This window comes from Nyctereutes procyonoides, unplaced genomic scaffold, assembly GCF_905146905.1.
Source record: "Nyctereutes procyonoides isolate TBG_1078 unplaced genomic scaffold, NYPRO_anot_genome, whole genome shotgun sequence".
Lineage (NCBI taxonomy): Eukaryota > Metazoa > Chordata > Mammalia > Carnivora > Canidae > Nyctereutes > Nyctereutes procyonoides.
This window is the reverse complement of record NW_026575082.1, coordinates 21,980,565-22,004,075: the sequence shown is the minus strand read 5'-3', so window position 1 is coordinate 22,004,075 and position 23,511 is coordinate 21,980,565. Positions and strand designations below refer to the sequence as shown.

The 23,511-nt window shown below is 37.3% G+C and overlaps 1 protein-coding gene across 1 annotated transcript in view; it reads left to right on the top strand.

The window, feature by feature from the left end:
* Positions 1-23,511, top strand: part of LOC129514498 (netrin receptor DCC) — a gene marked incomplete at its 5' end in the record, with an annotated part of 702,567 nt that overhangs the window by 138,924 nt on the left and 540,132 nt on the right. The window contains one exon of the mRNA XM_055333118.1: positions 628-764. Within this exon, the coding sequence (XP_055189093.1) occupies positions 628-764 (137 nt within the window). The remainder of the gene's footprint in view (positions 1-627; positions 765-23,511) is intronic.

Below are 23,511 nucleotides of genomic sequence, written 5' to 3'. Positions count from 1 at the left end.
TCTCCCTTTCAACACGTTTATTTTCTATTACGAGATAGGTTCACCGACAATAACTTAAATCTTTAAATTTCATTTCCCATCTGTATTTATATAAGAACACTCTATGGTGTAGTGTCACAGTACTTCTGAGAATACTGAAGCACATGAGAAAGCTGGTTGCAGCACTAGCATGCCAAAACGTGTTCTCTGAATGCAACCAGACGTTGTCGGTATAGTATGAAATGTGGCTTTGTACAAAGGCCACTAGATCAGATGTCAGGATGCAAGACATTGACTTTCACTGTGGGGAATCATTTCTCTGGACCTCATGGTCCTCAAATCCAAAATGAGAGAATTGCAACCGGGTTATCTGTAAATTTCTTTTCAGTATTAAGCTTGGTTCCAAGTTTAATCTATTTAATTTCTTTGATCACTGCCCATAATCTTCCAGTGGGAGTGGTTTACCTCAAATGAATTTTTGATCAATAAATGTTGTGTTATCAAGGCCTCATAAAATAGTTTCTAATTCTAATGCTACCATTTGATCTTCCATAGAGTTTATTTGAACCTCTAAGTACCTTGCCTGGTATATAAATATGTATTTGTACATTTATCTACTCTCTAATTTTATATGTCTGTGCCTCACAGGTCCAAAAAGTATTCCTTATTGGGTGGAAGCAACTTGCTTATCTCCAATGTGACGGATGATGATAGTGGAACTTACACCTGTGTTGTTACATATAAAAATGAGAATATTAGTGCCTCTGCAGAGCTCACGGTCTTGGGTAAGTCAATGGCATGAGATTAATTTACCCTGTCCTTTTTCCAAAATACATCACCATGACACTCTAAATGCTTATCCCTGAATTGCTTCCTGGGTTTATTAATATGAAGTTGCAAACTCCCAGTATTCCATACGTGTCCTTGCTCTTCTTTGATTCATTGCGTAGGGGTTAAATGCAGTGTTTGAATACTTGCTCATTGACTAAAATCCAGACACATCACTCTTAAGGCTAATTATTCCAATGATACAACTGAAACCTATGAAAAATTATTATTTAACAAATGTGTTAAACAGCCAATGAATTAAATAACAAATGAGAGATTCCCAAATATTTTATCTGGGGAAAATAAATAAGGAATAAATGAGAGAAATTGCATAAACGGTATACACTTGAATGGAAAAGTCAGGTATCATTTGAGATGACAGATAGGGTTCCTGACACTAAGTTCAAATGTCTTGGTGAGATTGTTTTCTTAATATGGAAATACTGTATATGCCATGTTGAAGGTGAACCATTATAATCAAATACATCTAAGGAAAACTTGCATAGAAAGAATCTAATTTTAAAATTTTAAGGGGCTTGGATGGTACATATTATTCAGAAAGGCAGGGTCACTGTGTATCATTGCAAGTTCATAATTGTTGTATGTGGGAAGTACTCAAACACATCATTTATCTTTTACTCCAGATATTTTTTTTTCAGTCAGTTTCATTTGAATCATGTAATTTGGAGAAGGTGCTTTACCATTTGAATTGCTTTTTCCTATAACAGCAACTACAACAAAAAATGTTTCCCGGTCTTAGGATTTTTCCTTCTGGAATATATATATATATATATATATATATATATATATATATATATATATTTATATTTTTTTTTTTTACCTTGTAAAGAGTACAGGAAAAATCATAGTCTCTTTAAAAGTTATTCTACAGAAATGAAGAGGTATGGTGTGCTGATTATATCTGCTAACCTCTACCATAATATTACTATGCTATCCATTTTACTTGTTGGCTTTAAAGTTTATTCAGAAAATGCTTTAATATTCAGATAGGGCAATAATATATGTAATGGATGAGACAATGGAGTTGTTTGTTCTTTGATCAAACCATAAATATTAAGCTAAGAATAGGCAAAGGACTTTAATTTTTTTTTTTTTTTTTGGTTTTAGAGGTAGCATTATTCTAACTAAAATAGCTTGTCTTTAAAATGGCAGCAATTTAGTATACTCATTTTATATGGAAGTTGCTAGTGAAACAAAGAACTTTTACATTTGTTCTATCAAAGTACAGCAACACAGATTAGCTATACAGAAATCATGTTGTAATGTATAGTACTGATCATAAGGCAAATGCAATTATAGAATTACCTGGAATTTTTAGCGATCATAAGTAAACTTCTAATCGCAAATATATGAGGTCAAACTTCATATCAAATTAATTCATAATATTTGGACACATGATGCTTCATTGATATCTAAGCCAATTGTATATAAATTATGATTTCTGAGAATAAACAACAAAGAAATATAGGTACATGCATACATATATGCACACACTGACATTTGTAGCATCTTCTGTGCGTTCCCGTGCACATATGTATGTTCTCCAGTTCTTTATTGTTGAGCACTGCCTTGTTTCCAAGTTCTGTTAAACACACACACACACACACACACACACACACACACACACAACAATAGCACTGAAATGATTATTCCGTATCTTTGCTATTTATTTGCTTATATGCTAAGGAAAAGTATCACAGAATTGTTCATACTCACACCAGCAATGCAAGAATTGCCTATCTCCAAAAGAATACATTTCTCTCAGATTCCTTGGATGGCTCAGTAGGTTACACGTCTGCCTTCGGCTCAGGTCATGATCCCAGAATCTTGGGATCCAGCCCTGCCTTGGGCTCCCTGCTCAGTGGGGAGCCTGCAGCTCCCTCTGCCCCCCTCTCTCTCTCTCTTGGCCTCTCCACTCTGCTTGTGCTCTCTCCTTCTCTCTCTTTTATAATTGAATTTAAAAAGAATATATTCCTACCAATATTTGCCTGCCTAACAATTTTATAAAATGTAGTCTCTTTGTTCTAATTTGCATCCTTATTAAATTTGGGTTTCTTTTTCATGGTTTTACTGGACATTTGCATGTACTAGTTTGTGAGTTGGCCATCAATCTTTTTGACCTTTATACATTTATTAAAATATTCATCTTTATTTTATTGATTTGCAGGAACTCTTAATGTAGGAAGAATAGTAACTATGCTGTGTAGGCTCTGTCTGTATGCATTTTGATGTTTCTGTTTTTCATTTTTATTTTACATTTTCTATAAGGCATCAAGTATTTTTCTTTATGGATGCTGGCTTTGTTGCTGTTAGACTCACATTTTTATTCTAAACGCATCACTCTATTTCCAAAAATTTCATTGAAGATTACATGTTCAATGTGTAAATTAGAAGCAATATTAATTTAAAAAACTAGGTAGAGTTCTGTTTATATCTTGGGTCTTCTTTTAAAAAATTCTCTTGGGGGGATCCCTGGGTGTTTCAGTGGTTTGGCGCCTGCCTTCGGCCCAGGGCGTGATCCTGGAGTCCCAGGATCGAGTCCCGCATCGGGCTCCCTGCGTGGAGCCTGTCTCTCCCTCTGTCTCCCTCTGCCTCTCTCTGTCTCTGTATCTTTCATGAATAAATAAATAAAATCTTTAAAAAAAATTCTCTTGGTAACTGGGTATACATTTTAAAGATCTTCCACAGACCTAGTATGATCTATAACTATTATAGAAAGTATGATTTAATTCAGGAAATGATCATAATACTGTTTTAACTATTCTACTCAGGCTTTAAAATGAATGTTTATATATTAAAATCCTTTTTTTAAGATTTTATTTATTTATTCATGAGAGACACACAGAGAGAGGCAGAGACACAGGCAGAGGGAGAAGCAGGCTCCACGCAGGGAGCCCAATGCGGGACTTGATCCCGGGACTCCAAGATCATACCCTGGGCTGGAGGCAGGCACTGAACCCCTGAGCCACCCAGGGATCCCCCTGATGTAATAAAATCTTTGATATAGTATTTGGCTATTCTGTTATAGAGTTGAGCTCAACTTGCAGGGCTGAGTTTATATGGAAAATATAACATTACTTTTTTAAAATAAAAGATGCAAAGAGCTTCATTAGCAGTGTTATTCAAATAGGTTTCATTAGCTTTAAGAATTTTACCATAGTGTAAATTCTTCATAAGATAAAAATCCCACAAGAAATCCCAAGTTGTGCTTACAAGCTTTAATCATGCATTTTATCAGACTTTTGTTTTGCCTTTCAAGTCAATGGTCCTTTTTTGTACTTGAACTGGCTTTGAATGTGAACCTGCATGAACTAATGGACTTTTCAAGTATGATATCATTTTATATACAACAAGAGAAATTCTGTGGTCTTCCTCAAGAGTTTCTGAGTTAATAAACATTAAATATCGTTTAAAGCATTTACACTATAAAATGAATATTGAAAGTTCCATAATAATTAAACTTCTTTGGGAAATCCGTAATAGACAAAATTAAGGACAACTTGTCAAGGTATGTGAAATTTAAATTAGTAATAGATGTGTTCTTAATAATAGCCATTTATGTTGATGTTTCTGATCTATTAGAATATTCAATAATACAGTACTGGTGGATTATTTTGAGTACATGTATTACTCTAGGTTCTGGGAAAGCTACAAAAAGTTTGAAGTCTGGCTTCAATGGGCTTGTAATGTAATTACAAATTCAAAAATCAATTGCCCTAATCAATTTAGAGTAAGTTCCTTTTTTCCCCCTCCATTTTGCATGTTAACGTGGACTCTGTGAAGATATGAAGGGTTGATAGTCTCTCTCTCTCTCATAAAAGACAGAACCTAAAGAAGTGGTGGCAGAAGTGCTGAAAAGGAGGTTGCAGAGGGAGGTTTTCTGAATACTGTTGCCAGCTTATATGCTGTCTAAATCACCAGTGCTATGGTTATTTTTTTGAACTCTGTTTTATAAAAAAGAAGTAAAGAATGGTATTCTATCCATTATTACTTTCCAAATAACCAGCTTTTTGGCACAAGAATTATAATCACTATTAATAAACATTCAAGAGATTTGCAGTTACTGCCTTAGGTCTAGATTGATCTGATGTTTGAATCAATGCAGAAATGCATCCTTTATTTTATTTTATTTTATTTTATTTTAATTTTTAAAGATTTTATTTATTTTTCATGAGAGACACAGAAAGAGAAGTAGAGACACAGGCGGAGGGAGAAGCAGGCTCCCCGGGGGGAGACCATACAGGACTCCATCCCCAGACCAGAGGTCACACCCTGAGCTGAAGGCAGACACCCAACCATAGTGCCACCCAGGCATCCCAGAAATGCATACTTTAACAAAATATTTAATAAGCAAGGAATAGGGAAGGGGATATGATCTGATGTGACTGAAGAGTGTGGGGCCAATGAGAGTCTGGTAGGGGACTGGAAAAGTGGTACAGATCCTGAATGGTTTGCTAATGTGGTTAGATTTTTATCTTTTTTAAAAAATAAATTTATTTTTTATTGGTGTTCAATTTGCCAACATTTAGCATAACCCCCAGTGCTCATCCCATCAAGGGCCCCCCTCAGTGCCCGTCACCCAGTCACTCCCACCCCCCGCCCACCTCCCTTTCTACCACCCCTAGTTCGTTTCCCAGAGTTAGGAGTCTCTCATGTTCTGTCTCCCTCTCTATTTCCCACTCATTTTCTCTCCTTTCCCCTTTATTCCCTTTCACTATTTTTTTTATATCCCCCCAATGAATGAGACCATATAATGTTTGTCCTTCTCCGATTGACTTCTTAAGGGCAATGGAAAAACATGGGTTGGTTTTGGGGTTGTGGCTTATAGCTGTTTCATCTTGGCCAGTTATTTAACTCGCCAATCCTCAATCCCTTCACTTGTAAAGAATGATAATTACTTCCTCATAGGCATCCCAGAAATGCATACTGCTTGATGCTTGATGATTGCTTAGGTGTGAAATTTGGTAGAGAAGGCTTCCAGAATAGGAGGCATGGCTTTGGGTGCTGTGGGAAGTAAAGAAATATAAGATGTTCTTCTAGACCTCAGCAGAAGCCTAAAGCAGAGTTGTAAAAATTAAGCAAGAATGAAACAACAAAATGCTATAAATATTAAAACATCCTGTGTACCCTCTCCATACCCAGTTTTACTCACCTGTAACATGTACAAAACAACAACTGGTCCCCACATAATTCTCATGAGTCCTAGAAGAATTATATAATGATGTTCTAATAACACAGAGAAACAAAATTTGTCAGTAATCTCAAGAAAAACAGAAAAATATTAGGTTTGTGGCACAAGGATGGCGTCAAATTTGTAAAGCATTTTATATTTTTTAAGCTTCCTCCGGGTCCTTATAATCTGCTATCCATCTTTTGGCCCAGCTAGATTGTGAGAAAAAACAGATACCACATCTTTTCATCTTGGTCACTCAAAGCCTTGGCTTGTTCTCTGGCTCATCTGTGTTTTAAACGTAAAAAATACAGTTGTATGTGCATTGCATATAAATTATCTAGCTTTCTATCGAAATATTTTATAAGCTTTTTATGGAGACTTGTGTTTTTGTAGAACCTTGTTATGGACCGAATTGTTTCCCCCCAAATTCACATGTTGAAGCCTTAATCATCAATGTGACTATTTGGAGATAGGACCTTTAATTAAGGAGGTAATTAAAATTAAATGAAATCCTAAGAATGAGGCCCTAAGCTAATAGGAATGGCATCTTTTTAAGAAGAGGAAGAGGCATCAGAGCATTTTTCTCTCTCAGCACAAACACATAGAAAATGGAGTATGTAGGGACAGAGAGAAAGGCACCATCTCCAAGCCAAGGAGAGATGTCACACCAGAAATCAACCCTGCTGCCACCTTTATCTGAAACTTCAGACTCCAGAACTGTGAGAAAATGAGTTGATGGGGTCTAAGCCACCGAATCTGTGGTGATATTTTGTTAGAGCAGCTGGAGCAGATGAGTATTTCCACAGAAAGAGGAACTCTACTGTGTATTATACTGTTGAAAAGATGCTTGATTACTTTTATAGAGGCATAAGCCACAACAAAGAAGTATATTACCAACATTTCTTACATATTGTTGGTAATGACAATCTCAAATTTCCAAGAGTGTGAAAAAAATGTCGTTCTTATAAGAGCAATGAATCAAAAGCCATTTCTCTGTTTATGTACTAGGTTATATGTAGTTCCAAGATCTGAATGTCCCCTTGTTTATTTTTTTCTTTAACATCATCATCTTTTTATTTAGTAATTTATAAGTATGAGGTACTAACATTTTAGAGCCTATAATTTTAAATGATCTATCACAACTTTAATAATAAATATATCATTAACTGAAGAAAATCTTTTTGTTTTTTTTTAATTCAATTCTTAGATATGCTCTATGAATTCAATTTACTACAACAAGCATGCAGATGTTCACATTCCATCAACTCTCAGATGTGTCTAGTAATGGAAGGAAATATAATTAAAAACCGATATGGTTTTGTGTCCTTTTATTTTTTATATATGTTTTATTTTTTAATTATTTTTTCCTGAAACATACTTGATGTGTTGCTACTTTCTGAGCATGTATAACTGATCGAGTAGGGAACTGACCCATCCATGTGTTTGGAGAGTAACTGGCACATCCACCTCCATTAAGGTGTTTGGTTGCCTCCTTTATAAATTTGCCATTGGATCACCCATGTTGAGTTTTTGACTTAGGTTCTTAGCTATGAATGGAAAATAGTTATCATAAAATATGATAATAAAGATAATATTTAACACATCTATTATGATATATACTTCTTTGTTTGAATGGAGTTCTCCTAAACTTACTACATCGCTGCTTCTCCCCAAGTAGCAGTCCCTAATTTTCATGTCTATCTATAATTGGCCTTTATAAGCAGTAACCTCCTCACCCACACGCATTTAATGGTCATTACCTAAAAGCAATGCCTTGGGTAAGTTTATATTGATTATCTTTCACAGGGTAATTACCAAATGGATCATAATAAAATCAGTTAAGAGTTTTGTTTTTTTGTTTTTTGTTTTTTTTTTTATGTGGGGATATGATACCAAGTATATGATAAAAAATGCATAAGACGGAATTAAATTTTAAAAATCAAGATTGTCTATTTGCTGTTCCTTCCTATAACTGTGGTGATTTCTTATTATAATTACTTTTTCACCTGAAATCACAGCCTTTGTATGAGTATGCAGAAATTCTGTACCAAATGATGTTTAGGAGATTCTATTGAATGCACATATGTATCAGAAGAAGAAAGGTGGTATGTTCATGCTATTAGAGTAAAATAATTTGGTATGACAATTGCAGTTCTACTGTCTGTGTAAATGCTAGTTGAATTTGTGACAGGATTTATTTACTCATTACACAGATATTTATTTAAAGGCCTACTATGTTGATCTTGAGTCTCCTTTCTTCTTTCATTAGAGAAAACAATTTGAACAGTTTTTGTTTTTTTTTTTTTTTTTTTGCATTTATCTTGAGAAGGCTTTGGATCTGATTTTGTCCTCTTCTTTCTCAGAAAGATGAGGAAGGAAGTAGAGGCTCAAGAGGGAAAAGCAGAGGCTCTGCACTAATTCAGAGCATTAAAAAGGCAATCTAAGGCTATGATTTTAATTAGCCCTAACAGTCTCAGCAAGGTGAATTGACCATCTGTGGTTTAGAAGGAGGAGAACTGCTGACAGTTGTGGAAAGTTGCCCAAAAGGGCGTTCTATGCCAAAGTTGTCCTGAAGTACCAGAAGCACACATTATCCCAGAAGGAGTTTGACTGTTACAGGATTCAAACTAAATTATAGGAGAGGAGTGTTTTAATTAAAGTTAGCAAGAGCTAGCATCCGTTGTGCTTGCTAATTTTGAAAGGCTAGGGAGCAAAGCATGACATTTCTTCCTATGCTTTCTAAGGACTTTTATTTCTGACTTATTATTTAATATATCTAGATATGATCATTTTAGTGATTGTTTTACATGGTAGGGTGTGGACTTATCTTTAATATGACCTAGTATATTTGAAACCACCAGAGCATACTTGTATTCATACTCCTGAAATTTGGACCATAAGACCAAGGCTCCTTCCACCACTGTGGCAGTGTGCCTAAGGGCAAAAATCACCCACTTGAAAACATGTCTTTAAATGGCAGATTCTATTCAAGTAAAGCATTTGGAGTTCTAAATATACATTTGTTGATTTATTTATCACTTATTCAACCTCTGTGTATTGAAAATGCAATGAGTTTCTTGCCTAATGCTATAAAATAGCTTTGAGATACCATTCACTATAATTCACATACAGGTCAACTTCACATTTAAATTGTTACAATTGACTGGTTTCGGTGCAATCACAGATGTTTGCAAGCATATCTGACCACATTGAATTTTAGAGCACTTTCATCACCTCGAAAGAAACCTTGTGCCCTTTAACTATCATTCCCTCATCTTCTTATTCTCTCTTTTCCCTCTACCGTACAACAGCCCTGAGCAGCTACCTGTCTACTTTCTGTCTCTGTAGATTTCTCTATTATGGACACTTTACAAAAATGGAATCATAGAGTATGTTGTGTTTTGTGACTGGTTTCTTTAGCTCAGTATAATGTTTTCAGGGTTCATTCTTACTATACTTTATATCAGTAGTTCATTTCTTCTTATAGCCAGATCATATTCCATTGTAAAGATATGCCACATTTTATTTATTCATTAGTTGATGGGCATAGGATTGTCTCTACTTTTGTCTATTTTTTTAAAAAAAGAGTTTATTTATTTATTCATGAGAGACATGGAGAGAGAGAGGCAGAGACACAGGCAGAGAGATGCAGGCTTCATGCGGGGAGCCCGATGTGGGACTCGATCCCAGGACTCCATCTCGGGACTCCAGGATCATGCCCTGGGACGAAGGCAGGCGCTAAACCACCGAGCCACCCAGGAATCCCCCTATTTTTGTCTATTGTTAATAATTATCTATAAAAATTTTTTATGTATAAAAATTTATGCACAAGGTTTTGTGTGGACCTATGTTTTCAGTTATCTTGAGTATATACCTAGGAGTGGAACCACTGAATCATATGGTAACTCTATGTTCAATTATTTGAGGAATTAACAGATGTTGTCCAGAGAGACTATACCATTTTACATTCCTACCAGCAATGCTTGAGTATTTCTGTTTCTTTATATCGTCATTGATATTTGTTATTAGGTAATTTTTTTTTAATTCTAACTAGCCTCGTGGGTATGAAGTGGTATCTCATTGTGGGCCTGATTTGCATTTCCCTAATGACTAATGATGCTGAGATTCTTTTCATGGATTTATTCACCATTTGTATATCTTTTCCTAAAGAAATGTCTTTTCAGAGCCTTTGCCCATTTTAAATTGGGTTTTTTGTCTTTTTGTTATTGAGTTGTAATGGCTTTTTATGGGCATATGTGTGTGGGATGAGATATACCACTTTCATAGGAATAAGATAAGTGGAATGCACACAGAGGAAGTACTGAGGGCAATGTGAGGTCACTGGCTATCCAGGCAAAAACATTTGAGTTCCCAACGACTGATCTTTTATATGTGCTCTGTTGTTGTTTTAAACTGATGCTGTGTCACATAAGCACAGTGCTTTTTGATCATTGCATCTGACATTATGTGCACCCATGAGGCAGCCCCTCCTCCTTTCTTGTGCTTCCATAATTTCTTGCTAATTCCACGATTAACATTTAACATGTTGGTTAGGCAGTTTCTCAAGGGGGAGGGGTTTGTATCTTAGTCATATGTGTCTTGCATACTAGTTGGCATTAATTAAGCATTTAAGAAATGTGTAGGAAATGTCCGCTTTTTCCTCTCAGAATTGAATTTGGATTTAAATCCTGAATGTTGAATTTCAGTATGTGAAAAAAAAAAAGTCTCATTAAGTCCTTTTTGTGACCAAAAAAAAAAAAAAAAAATCTTTATAAACAATCCTCAGACTCCAAGTGTTCTTTCTCATTTTACCCATATTCTTGTTCAGAAAAGCTGTTGCTATGTATGCAATGGTAATAGGAATTGTGCTACTCTAAATAGCAATAGCAATATTCCTTGCAAAATACATTTTGGGTATAAGTTTGGTGTGAATAAAATGGACAAAGTTAAAGATGCAGGAACTGTACAATCAAGTGAGACATCTAGTAAAGATGAAGGCTAAACATTTTTGTTCGCCCGCATTCCCCAAGTTGTATGCATTTTACGGGTATTCCTAAAGAAAACGAAAAAACAAAACAAGACAAAATGAATAATCATCTGTCATTACCTGCATTTGGAAAGTTCTGGATGAAACAAAGTTAAATTAAACAGGTACATACTACATGACTTCTCAGAATCTCTGCTCATGTTTGGGAAATGCTATGTGCAATTAGAAAAGGTTCTAAGGTTGAAAACTTTTTTCCCTTTATATTTGGAGACTGAAAGAGAGCTTCAGGTGAAGAATTTCCTGCTATCAGCAGTAAAGCTCTACCACTTTGGCTTATATGTAATGGACACTTACTGTATACATTCCTATGGAATCTTCTTACCCAATTAAAAGTGGATTTTTACTACAATTGCAGGTGTACCTGTTTTTGTTGTTGTTGTTGTTGTTTTGTTTTGTTTTGTTTTGTTTTTGGTTCTTGCAGTTCAGAACCATTACACATTCTGTAAGAAGCAACACGATGCCACCTTAATCACAGCCCAGTGCTTCTCTCCTGCTAAGAAAAATAAATGCGATGTTTGTGAGTTTGCATCTACTGCTTCTTTAGAGGACCAGCAAAGAAAATAATTAGCCCAAGTGATTACATTATATAATTCAATTTTCCCTTGGTATATTCTTACTGACATTCAAAAAGTAGTTAGCGAATCCAACTGCCAAATGCTCAGTAATAACACTTTATCACCAATTTACAGTGCATGAAAACAAAAGAAATTTCAAATGAGCTAAGGGATTGAGAAGTGTGTGTGTGTGCGATTTTTAAAGGATGGTTAACCAGATAGATGTGGGGATTGTGCACGTAATACTGTTTCTCCTTGGGAATGATAATTCAGCTCGCAAAATACCTAGGGAATTAAGATGACACGGGGTCATTATGTAGATATATGTAGGAAGGGAAAGTCACAGCAGGGGCATTTTCCTTGTTTGGCTTTTAAAACAATAATAAAATAATAATAAGTGAAATTCTGGCCTCATAAGAAGATATCAGTGAGTGAGTTTTTCTCCTCACTACCTCTTCACTCTCTTCCATGTAAACAGAGGAATAAGTTAGTTCTCATTTTTTACTTCCACTGCAAACTGCTTGTTTTTCTTCTTTTTTGGCTGAACATTGTGCAGACAATTTATAGTACCTCCCCTAAAAGCAGAACCATTTGTGTGATTGTGACTCTCATCTTTCCTTCCATCCACACTTCCCCCTTCTACCTACCATCTTCTTCCCCTTTCTGCTCCTCCAGTCTGTTCTGATTTAGGCTTGAGGGTGCCACTGGGGAGTGGGTATGAACACATCACTCCATCTCTAACATGGTGCAATGGGCTGGTGATGTGTGGCCTGCAGAGTCATTACAGAGATTAGAATAAGCAAAATGGTGCATATTCACTGCAGCTCCAGGACAGTGCCTGGAACAGAGCAGACACTTGGTAAATGGCATTGTCATCATTACTACTATTAACAGGTGTCTGCACATTAACATGCGTTCTCCTTGATTACTCAAACTCTGGAAGTCTCGTTCAGATCTTGTGTTGTAAATTGCGCGGTTCTTGCCGTCTCCTGCTGTTTCAGAGAAGCTCAAAGAGAAAGAAACTGGGATAAAGAAACATACTAGAGGTAGTGCTGAGAACCATGGAATGGAAGCCAGGCAGTACAAGTTATCATAACATACAGGACTGCTGAACCCAAGCTGTGGAAGTGGGAATTCGAGTGATATTAGTGAGAGAAGATGAGTGAATTTTGCTGGCTTGGGTGGGCTATACTCAAGTGATTTGGGTGTGAATCAGGGTCTGGTATATAGGAACTATTAAATAAATATTAGCTAGTATTATTTAAAAAAATAATTTTAGCTAAGAATATTGCAAGCTTTCTGGAGGGAGCTCAAGAAGTGTACCACCATTATTTACACATTACCAAAGACTATGAAAAATGCCAACTTTGTAAGTTATTAGGAAAATCACCCAGAAAATAAGTATTCACAATTAAATTAGCTTTGGATAAGAAGGAATATTTATCATTCACATATACAATGCATACTAAACCTGTTAAAATAAGCAAAGAAAGTTTGATTTAATGAATATAGCCTCAGTGTTGCAATATTTCAAACCCAGGCATTATCTTTGAGCCCTCTTTTCCTTATACCTTGCATTAAATCTGTGACAGTTGAACCTCCAGAATGTATGTATGTATGTATGTATGTATGTATGTATGTATGTATTTATTTATTTATTTATTTATTTCCAGAATGTATTTCTGGAAAATAATTTACCCAGTCCTCCCCATCCTGACTTCCCTCACCCCAAATCCAGCTACTCTCACCTGCTACTTAGATCAGACCTAGAACCTCCTGTCTCTTTTCCAATGTAGCCTCCCTGCAACCCATTCTTACCCAGAATGATCTTGTTAACACGCTAGTCAGAATGTAGGATGCCCCTTCTTAGAAATTAAAACCCTCAAAGTCTTTTTGTTTTTCTTAGACCAAACTAAAACCTGAACACATTTAACAACCTCTGTGGGCTTCAGCTTGTGTTTACTTCTTTTCTAATTTAAGCACATTCTATTTCTCTTTATTGGGTTCCATGGATGCAGTCTGCTGCCTTTTCATTGGATAAATCAAACAATTTCCAGTCTCAAATCATTTGTTTGGGCAGTTCCCCATGTCTGGGATTCTCTTCCTCCAGCCCTTCATGTGGCTGCTCCTCACTTAGACCGAATTATGAATCCCACCTTTCTATGGCCTTTGCCATGTCCATTCTGATTAAATCAGCCTCTCCCAGTTACTCTGCTCTCTTTTTTCTTTTTTCTTTTTTTTTTTCCTGATAGTACTTATTGTAACCTGTTATTATCTGTGTCTGTCTCCACCAGGGCAGGATGCTTATCTGTTTTGCTCACTATTATGTTCCCCCCAAACTAATCAGTCAGTCTGTTGAATTAATGATATGCTGCCCTTATCACTGCATTGATGGCCTTATAACCCACATTTATTGGGCACCCAGGATGTGCCAGGAATTATGCAAAGTGCTGTGTTTTCCCATTATTTATAGTTTCAGAAATCTATAAGGGAGGTACTATTTTTATCTCCACCTTGAAGATGAGGAAATTGAGGCTTACTGTCATTGTCGGCATCATCATCATCACCATTGTCGTTTCAGGAACGGAATTAGAATTGGCATTGTTTACCTTCCTCATACAGATGTCAGAGGAAGGAATAGAGTCCTTAGATGTAGGAAAGCCCATCAAGAGAACCCAGAGGAGCTGGCTGGGTGGGTGGATCATAAAGTGAAGCCTCTGGCAAACAAAAAACTAATGGAAATCATGGAAGTTGTGTGATTCTGAAAGTGTGGTCTCCAGGCCCACCTGCAGGATTGGCATCATTTGTGAGTCTGTTAGAAATGCAGATTTGTTGGCCTTGCCCTGGCCTAGTGAATCAGAATCTCTAGGGTTGGAGCCAGGAAGCTATAGCTTGATAACGCTTCCAGGTGATTCTCAACCGCTGCTCTTGGAGAAGGAAGCTGACCTGGCAGTTAGCAAAGGAAGCAAGAGTAAGGCAAAGCATTCTTTTTTTTTTTTTTTTTAAGATTTTATTTCCTTATTCATGAGAGATACACAGAGAGGCAGAGACACAGGCAGAAGGAGAAGCAGGCTCCATGCAGGGAGCCTGACGTGGGACTCGACCCCGGGTCTCCAGGATCATGCCCTGGGCCTAAGGCAGGCGCTAACCCACTGAGCCACCCGGGCTGCCCAAGGCAAAGCATTCTATTTAAAAACCAAACCAAACAAACAAAAGTAGGTTGAGCAGGCCACTTTCAAAGACACAGACCTGTTATTAAAATTGCAATATGAAGGAAGAGCTTAGTCATAAGGAAGAATTGTCAAGCTAGGGAACAGGAGGGGAAGCCCAGGTGGGAATTGGTAGCATCCAGGTGAACATGATCTTCTCATCTGTAGCACTTGCTCAGGTTCTTAAAACTGCCCTCCGGTATACAGGACTAGTATCAAGAGTTTGAGGTTGGACTGAGCCAAAAGTGGAGTAAAACTTTATCCACCATATCTGCAGTTATAGCAACTGGAAGAATGTGCGCCTGAGGAGGAAGGTAGGCTGTGCGCCTGTACTGAGACAGATCTGGAAGTTTGCAGAAAGGGTTCAAAACTCGTGAGATGGATGGGCCCTGCAAGAACATTTCTAATGCTGTGTCAATAGGCCAGATGATAGTGGGTGAATTTCAGGTGTGGAAGGTACAAGGTAAGGTATTTGGGGAAGTATAATCCAAACTATGTTGACAAAAGAGATCACCCTCTCCCTATTACTTGTGTTTAGAAAAAAAAAAAAAGTATCTGAATCTCTATGTCAACTATTTCTTGAAGACTGTCCAGTGTAGGCCATTCTTAAGGTCAACCAAATGCCAGAGGTAACCATGATAAAATTGAAAAGACCGTATTATGTAATTTTGCTAAGTCTTTGGACAGAAATAATAATGTTTTTATACTTGGAGTAGAGTTTATAGTTTGATTCTGTGCATTCCATTAAGGCCATAAAACAGTTAGAACAGCCTGAAAGGTTAATGGAAATGATCAAAGGATTGAAATAATAAGACCGGATGAGAAATTTTCAGTTCAGAAAAATGATGGGTAACAAGAGACACAATCAGATTCATGTCCATGAAGGATATTAGTAAGTGGAGCAGGGACATGTTCAACAAATTCAAGAATATTATGTTTAAGAGAACTCTCTTGAAGCTTGAAGGTAATTTTAGGACAAAAAAAAAAAGTACAGGATTTCTTTATGTATCTAGTGGGCAAATGTATTAGTATTAATTCCCCACAATAGCTTTCACAAACTGGAAGGATAATAAGGAACACAAATTAATATTTATAGATGAGATTCAAAACGGTTTATAAGAAGGAAGCATCTAGATTATTTTAGATATTTCTTTAATATTTAAAAAAGACATTAACCATCCTCATGAAACACAAAATCCAGGAATAAATGACCACTGCAGTATTAGAGTTTTAAAATATGCTTTAACATATAGGTATACATGTACATATGCATACACACTCATGCACACATACATGTGAACATGTGTATACATTTATATTTGCTTTCTTTTAAAGTAATATCTGTTTTGTCATTGTAAAAGACACATATATGCATTAATCACAGGTACATTTGAAACAATAGAGTAGTAGGGGCACCTGGTGACTCAATCAGTTAAGCCTCTGCCTCTGGCTTAGGTCATGATCCCAGGGTCGTGGGATGGAGCCTGCATTGGGCTCCCTGCTTGGTGGGGAGCCTGCTCCTCCCTCTCCCTCTGCTCCTCCCCCTGCTCATGCTCACTGTCTCTCTCTCTCTCTCAAATAAATAAAATCTTTAAAAAAACATAAAGTAGCAGACAAAAAAAAATCACATTACTTTATTATCCAAAGGTAGCTACTATTAATATTCTAGTGTTCTAATGCTCTACATAGGTTTATACTGTTTGTTCTGATTTTCACAATTTTTTACTGACTGTAGGATTTTGCCACTATGCAGATATGAAAACACTAATATCCTGTGAAATTAAGTTTACCGGTACATAGGAGTTTTGCTTTATGCGCACAAGGAGTTTTAAATACGAACTTTTTTTGGTTTCCTTTTTAAATTCAGTTTTACTATTCAAGTTTATTACAGTCTTGAAACTACGTAGTCTTCTAATTCTACATTATGTCTATTAATACTCCATTTCATTTCTAATGTCTTTTATATGTCTTAATCCTATCCTGTTTGGTATGTAGAGCTCTTTTAAGTGTGTCTTTTAATGTCATGTGGGTGTCTCCTGTGTTTGTTCCTATCTACTCAGTTTGAAATATTTTGCCTTTTCCAAGGAGGGTTTCACTTATTCATATTTATTTTCACACGCAATTTAAATTATTCTCATGAGATATTTGGAACAAATACAGTCTAAATTTGAATATTGGCACTGTTTGCTGACTATATTACGAAATTTTATGAAGACTTAGATGGTAGATTTAAAACATAGTAGAATTCCTGGCACAGAGTAAGCATTCAAATTAATATTGCTCTTGTGATTATCCCCTCTGTCTTATTTTATACTTCTGACTTTCATTTTAATACCATCTTGGTGGATTGTTTTGTTTTGTTTTGTTTTGCTTATATCTTCTACTGTGTAGATTTTTTAAATTTGATTTATCTTTTGTAGTAATTCACAGGATAGAAATGCTGTTGTACATTTTATAGGCAACCGACTAAATTGATAAAAATACTCATATAAATTGATACTTCCAAAATCTGAATGTTTGGCAGGGAATAAAAATGCCACCATTTCTGCTGCCTATCTCCTTAGGATCTCAATGATGTGACTATTTTGGTGCCATATAAATTTTATTTATCTAGAATTGTTGGGGACTTTTGCCTTTGATTTTTCATCCTATCTGCTATGATAATTATGCATACTTAATTATGTCCATGTAGGCACTGTGATTGTTCGCTAATAGACATACAAGGTAACGTATGGATGCAAAATCTGGTATTTAATGACACACTTGGAAACGGCAGGTAGAATTTCGTTATACAAATAATAACAATGACTGTGATTGCTGTTTGTATCATTATGATCTTCTTTTTCGAGAGGAGGAGGGGTGAAGGGTGAAGGAGAGAAAGAACCTTTAGCAGACTCCATGCCCAGTGCGGAGCCTGACATGGGGCTCGATTTCTCGACCCTGAGATCATGACCTGAGCTGAAACCAAGAGCCAGATACTTGACCATCTGAGCCACCCAGGCACCCTCATTATGAGCTTTTAATTGATGTGTGAAGGTAATTTTTGTGTCACTTACACAGGACCCATATATATTTGCAGTTAAAATGTCAAGTCTTTGAGAGAAGAATGAATGTTTCTCATTTATTCTTTTTTTTTTTTTTTTAACATTCAGAGAAACAGGAGACTTCCTCTATGTTGTTACTGGTAATTTTTTTTTTTTTGGAAGACTATGTTGTTATGGTTAGAGAATATTAAAGTTTGACAGCAAGCCTGGGCTTAAAAACCTTATTCTGGTGAATACCATTTTCCATCTCACTTTATACAAGGAAGGGGGACATTGATGGCAGCAGGGGTGCTTCCTTGGTAATGTGGATTATTGAAAAAAAAACATATTTGCCTTCTCAAGATGAGAGTAATATTGTGGAAGCCTGAGAAAGGACTTAAGCGGGTCAGAAAGGTCTGTGGAATTGTCCGTACTTGATGATAACTGATGCCTTGATGTCCTGAGTTCTGTTAAGTCCAAACATTAAAGACAGAATCACTAAGGATCAGAACCCTCAATGGTGGTTCTGCATCCCGTACTGTGTGATTGCTGCAAATAAAGGGCAAAGCCTAGAGGCACAATCATTGTCTGAAAATAAGAAGAGGAGACTTAGGTTTTTCTGCAAGTGTTTTATAAGTAAGAAACATGGAATGCATGGATAAATCATAGGTGAAGGAGTGGAAATTAGGAAATCTACTTAATAAAAGGCAGAAGGAAGGAAGAAGAGAGGGAGGGAAGGAAGGAAGGAAGGAAGGAAGGAAGGAAGGAAGGAAGGAAGGAGAGAGGGAAGGAAGGAAGGAGGGAGGGGAGGGAGAAAGGGAGGAAAGGAAGGAAGAAGGAAGGAGGGAGGAAGGGATTAAGGAGGGAGGGAGGAAGGAAAGGAGAGAGGAAGGAAGGGAGGAAAAGAGGGTAGGAGGGAGAGAGGAAAGAGGAGGGAGGAAGGGGAAAAGGAGAAATGGAGGGAGGAAAGGAGGAAGAAAAGATGGGAGGAAGGAAGGGGAAAAGGCCAATAGCCAGTGGTGATTAAAATGTGATTTCTGGACCAGCAATGGCAGCGTCACCTGGGAATATGTTACAAATTCAAAATCTTGTTCTCCAGCCCAAACCTACTGAAAAAGAAACTGTAGAGGAAGGAGCCCACCAATCTGTGTTCCCATGGGTGACTCTGATCCAGGAGAACCACCAGGCCACAGACTAGATCAAAGGCCATTTCACATGTGGGTCCGCAACCCCATTTCCTACGGAGCCATAGAAGGCAGCCTTGTGCTACAGCATCATGTGCTATTCATGAGGACAACGTAAAGAATCCAGGGTTTTGCTTTACTTGTCTGTTTACTTTAGTCTAGTCTGTTTAAGAAGGCAGATAAATTATGTAGTAGATCTTAGATAGCTTCTCATCATCTTCCTTGGGGGCACTTGAAGTTGTAACCTCCAGCTATCAAAAACATTTGCATTCCTAGAATACCAAATTTCTCTGCAATGCTAGATAAATATCATGTTACCATATTGTGGTGTATTATTTATAAATGAAGAACACTTACACAGTCCTGCTAAATTTGACATTTAGTCTCCCAGCCCCCAAGCCACCTTCCACTGTTGGTGCTATTGTTTGTAAATAGGAATTTAGATTTTGACAAAAAAAAAAAAATTACCTTTCTAAGATTTATATGAATAATACCAAAGCTAGATGATTCTTATATAAAGGTACATGTGTTATATTTTAAAAATACATTTTCCTCTCTCACCCAAATTTAATAGTGAAAATATACGAGCATAATCTACCTTCCTCCAAAAAATATTATGAATTGTTATTATTCCTGGACTGAAACATGCATAGTTGTTAAAGGAAACATGCTATCTGGCATATTGGAGAGGGAGAGCCTCTGAAATTACAGGTAATTGAAAGTGCATTTATATGACTTTAGATGTTTTCATTATGTCTATTACAACTTTTTTGTTATTAAGAGATGAAAACTGATGAAAGAAACACATCCTTTAGTGGCTTTGACCAAATTAAAAAAAGAAAAAAGAGAGAGAGAGAGATAGGAAAGGAAAACAGCACCCATTCCTCCCAGTTGCACCACTGTTGCCAGGGAGCGCTGGCTTGGAGAGCTGAGCTGGAGGCAGGATCTCAGCCCACCGGCCCCTGTGCCAGGCCCACTGTGCCCTGTGCAAGCCGGCTGTCTCCCAACTTCCCACCCATTGGTCAGCCTCAAACTGGTAGTACAAGGTTTAAATGTGACCCATGGTCTGAGTATGTGCTTCTTTGGGGACTTTTTGCCCATGCAGTAGACAAAAATAGCTTAAATTAATGTCCACTATTTTTAAATTACACGTTTTTTTTTTTAAATAGAATAATCTAGATTCCTCTTGAAAGCTAGAAGACAGGGTAACACTGAGTTTCCATTTTTGCCTATAATAATTAGCTGTTGCTGAGGAGCTTCTCTCTATATAGGTAATGTGTGCCCTGAAATGCCATAATCTCCATCTGAACTCCTTTATTTCTGTGGCCTAGGTGAGCATCTGGGCTTATTTCCATAATATAATCAGCTCTTCCATTAAATATTTTCTCTCTGGTAGGTTTGATAACATACTTAACTCTGTGCCTGCTGTACCAAACGCAGGTTTGCTTTCAGCACTACTCATTCAGTCTTTCTCATACTTGACAGTAAACTTCTGAACAGCAAAGACCAGCATTTTAATCCATCTCTGAAATTCCAGAGCCTATCACATCATAATTATATAATGAACGTTTGTAAATAAATGAAATGGGTTATTATTTATAAAAAAGTATGAGAGGTAGAGAAGCCTATTTCCTACTCTTCCCTCTCTACTATTCGGAGTTGTGCAATAATGCCATGTAAACCTACCTGCAAACCTCACTGGTTTGAAACAACAGTAGTAATTTCATAAGATCATGGGTCTGTAGGTGGTGGCAACTCATCTAGCCTGCAGGATTCAAACTGTACAGCCTGCAGGATTCAAACTGCACATTGGGTTCAAGTTTGTTCCACATCTTCTGGGCTCAGGTATCAGAGGCTGTATCAGAGGCTGTAGCTACTTAAGACATTCCCTATTCATGATGACACCAGAAATCAAGAAGGAAAACCCAGTCCGGCAAACAATTTCAAGCCCTGTTTACATCCTGTTTGCTAACATTCATGTTGGCCAAAGCAATTCACATGGCCAACCCCAAAGTCCAGGGGTGCAAAGTACTTTCTACTCAGGTAAAAAATAGCAGGAAGGTTGACATGGGATGTGAACAATTGCAGCCAATAATTCAACCCAGGGACAAAATTAAAATCAGGCAAGGGAGGCACTTGCTTTGGCTATAAAATTTAAGGGGAAACCAAAAAAAAAAAACAAAAAACAAAAACAAAAAAAAACCTTAGCAATCAAGGCAAATAATACTTTAATATTATATCTTAAGGAATCAAAATTAATGCAAAAATCTATGATAAAATAGCAAAATATTAGAGAAAAACAGTATCTGATCACATATTTGCATGTGTCACCTCAGTTCCCTTGTCTTCATCTGGGTCCCGTTAGGTCTTATTTCCACCATTGATCCCATCAAAAACACTCTCCTTGGCAGTTGTCCGACTATTGCTTGTATGTTGACTCTATGGAATGATATGAATATTTGTAATGAAATATGTTAGTAATTCAAGTCTCCAGGAGACAGACAGGTTAATAGATACAAAATTTAACCCCAGCAAAAGAGAATTTAGGGCAAGCAAGCTTTTAACCTAAAGCATCTTTAATTTCAAAGAAAAGAAAACAACATATTCCACCGGAAACGTTTTATATCAGTTTGGTAGAAAAGTGTGCATTGCTATTAAGTAATACAAAGCACCTGCACCTGCAAGTTTATATAAGTCAACTCCTTATTTTGTCCAAATCTTGCATTTGGTTGTCTAAGCAAGAGCACCTTGGCATGAGACTGAAGGATGATATAAGTAACTGAAAATCGTCCATAGTTGGAGGTGAGGCGAGTTGTAGGAGAGCGAGGGCAGCAAGAATTTTCTGGTTCCCTTAAGGATTTTTCACTACATTTTCCAGCATGTAACTGATCTCATTACGTGGAAGTATAGCCATAGATATTTGTCCCTCAGGTGAGGGAGGCAAATAAAAAAAAGCAATCATACCCGAGTCTTCAAAGGGCTCAGTTGTGGACTACATTTTATGGAAGGGGCCATCCCATGCCATGCTGTCAGAGATGACAGTGATGCTACATCTGGTTCCCTGGGTCCCATGAAGGGACTGTGTCCAGTTCAGGAAGACATTGTGGACGAAGTCACTGCTCAAGAATCTGTAACGGATCCCTACTGCATTTCAAGTAGAGAACGTCGTGGTGAAGGTTGTAAGAAGATACCTGGAACATATTTAGAAGGGACTGATAAAAGCGACCTATAAGATAAGGGTCAAACCACCAAACTCTTGCAAGGAGAAAAGCATCTAACCATTTTCATTATTTTAAAAATTCTCTTTAAATGATTTTATTTACTCAAGAGAGACACAGACAGAGAGAGAGAGGCAGAGACACAGGCAGAGAGAGAAGCAGGCTCCCCATGGGGAGCCTGATGCAGAACTTGATCCCGGGACCTGGGGGTCATGCCCTGAGCCAGAGGCAGATGCTCAACCACTGAGCCCCCCAAGCATCCCTAACCGTTTTCTTTTTAATTTTAATAAGAATTCAGGAGCAAACACAAAAGTCTCTATCTCTAGGTATTCTAGCTAAATTAAGTAAAATAATATTAGTAGCATGAAAGTCTTCAAAAGAAGGAGAGTAAAGTTCTAAGAGACAATTATGATTATGATTATGATTATGATTGCTTCAGGATACAGAAAGTATTGCTAGTGTGCTGTTATGTGCTGTTATGACTGTTCCGTTTTAGTGTACAGGGACTTCATAAGGACTCCCTAGAAATCGTTCCTGATCTATATCTTTGGCCAAAACCATTATATTTAATGAAGTCTTAGGTTAGTTTCTTACCCCTCATTCTTCTGGGGTGTGTGTGTGTGTGTGTGTGTGTGTGTAGGATTGTGAGCAAGTGGGACATGGAGTGACTTGGGAGAGGTACTTCTGCAATTGTAACTGCTATTGAATAAGAGCTATCATTTATCAAGCACCTTCTGTATACCAGACAGCGTGCTGTGCATTTCACATAAATTTATACTTCTCTTCACTACAACTCAGTAAAGTATGCCTCGTTCTCCTTATTTTACAAATTAGAAAGCTGGGATTGAGAAAAGATTAGATGGCTTGCCGACACAGCTAACAGATGTTCAAGTCAGGATGCAAATCCAGGGTCTTTCCTCTCCCCATTGTGAGCCCCGCCCCGCCCCAGCTGGGGCAGGGCTGCCAGCTGCTGCTGCTTGCAGCCTTGTGAGTCTGTCCAGCTGCTCAGCAACTTCCCTTTTGGCAGAAAACTAACAAAGTATGTTCATCGAGGGACGACTTACACGAGACACCTCTGCTTCCTAGAAGCAGATCTTGTCTCCTCTCATGCTCACACATAGGAGGCATTATCTCTGTCCCCCTTTTATAGGTATGAAAACTAAGGTTGTCAGAGCTTAAGTCAGTCACCCAGGGCACACGGCCAGGAAACGGCTGAGTCGAGTGTCACGTCCACACCAGTATAAGTCCACCTTTGATGTTAAGCTCTGAACCATG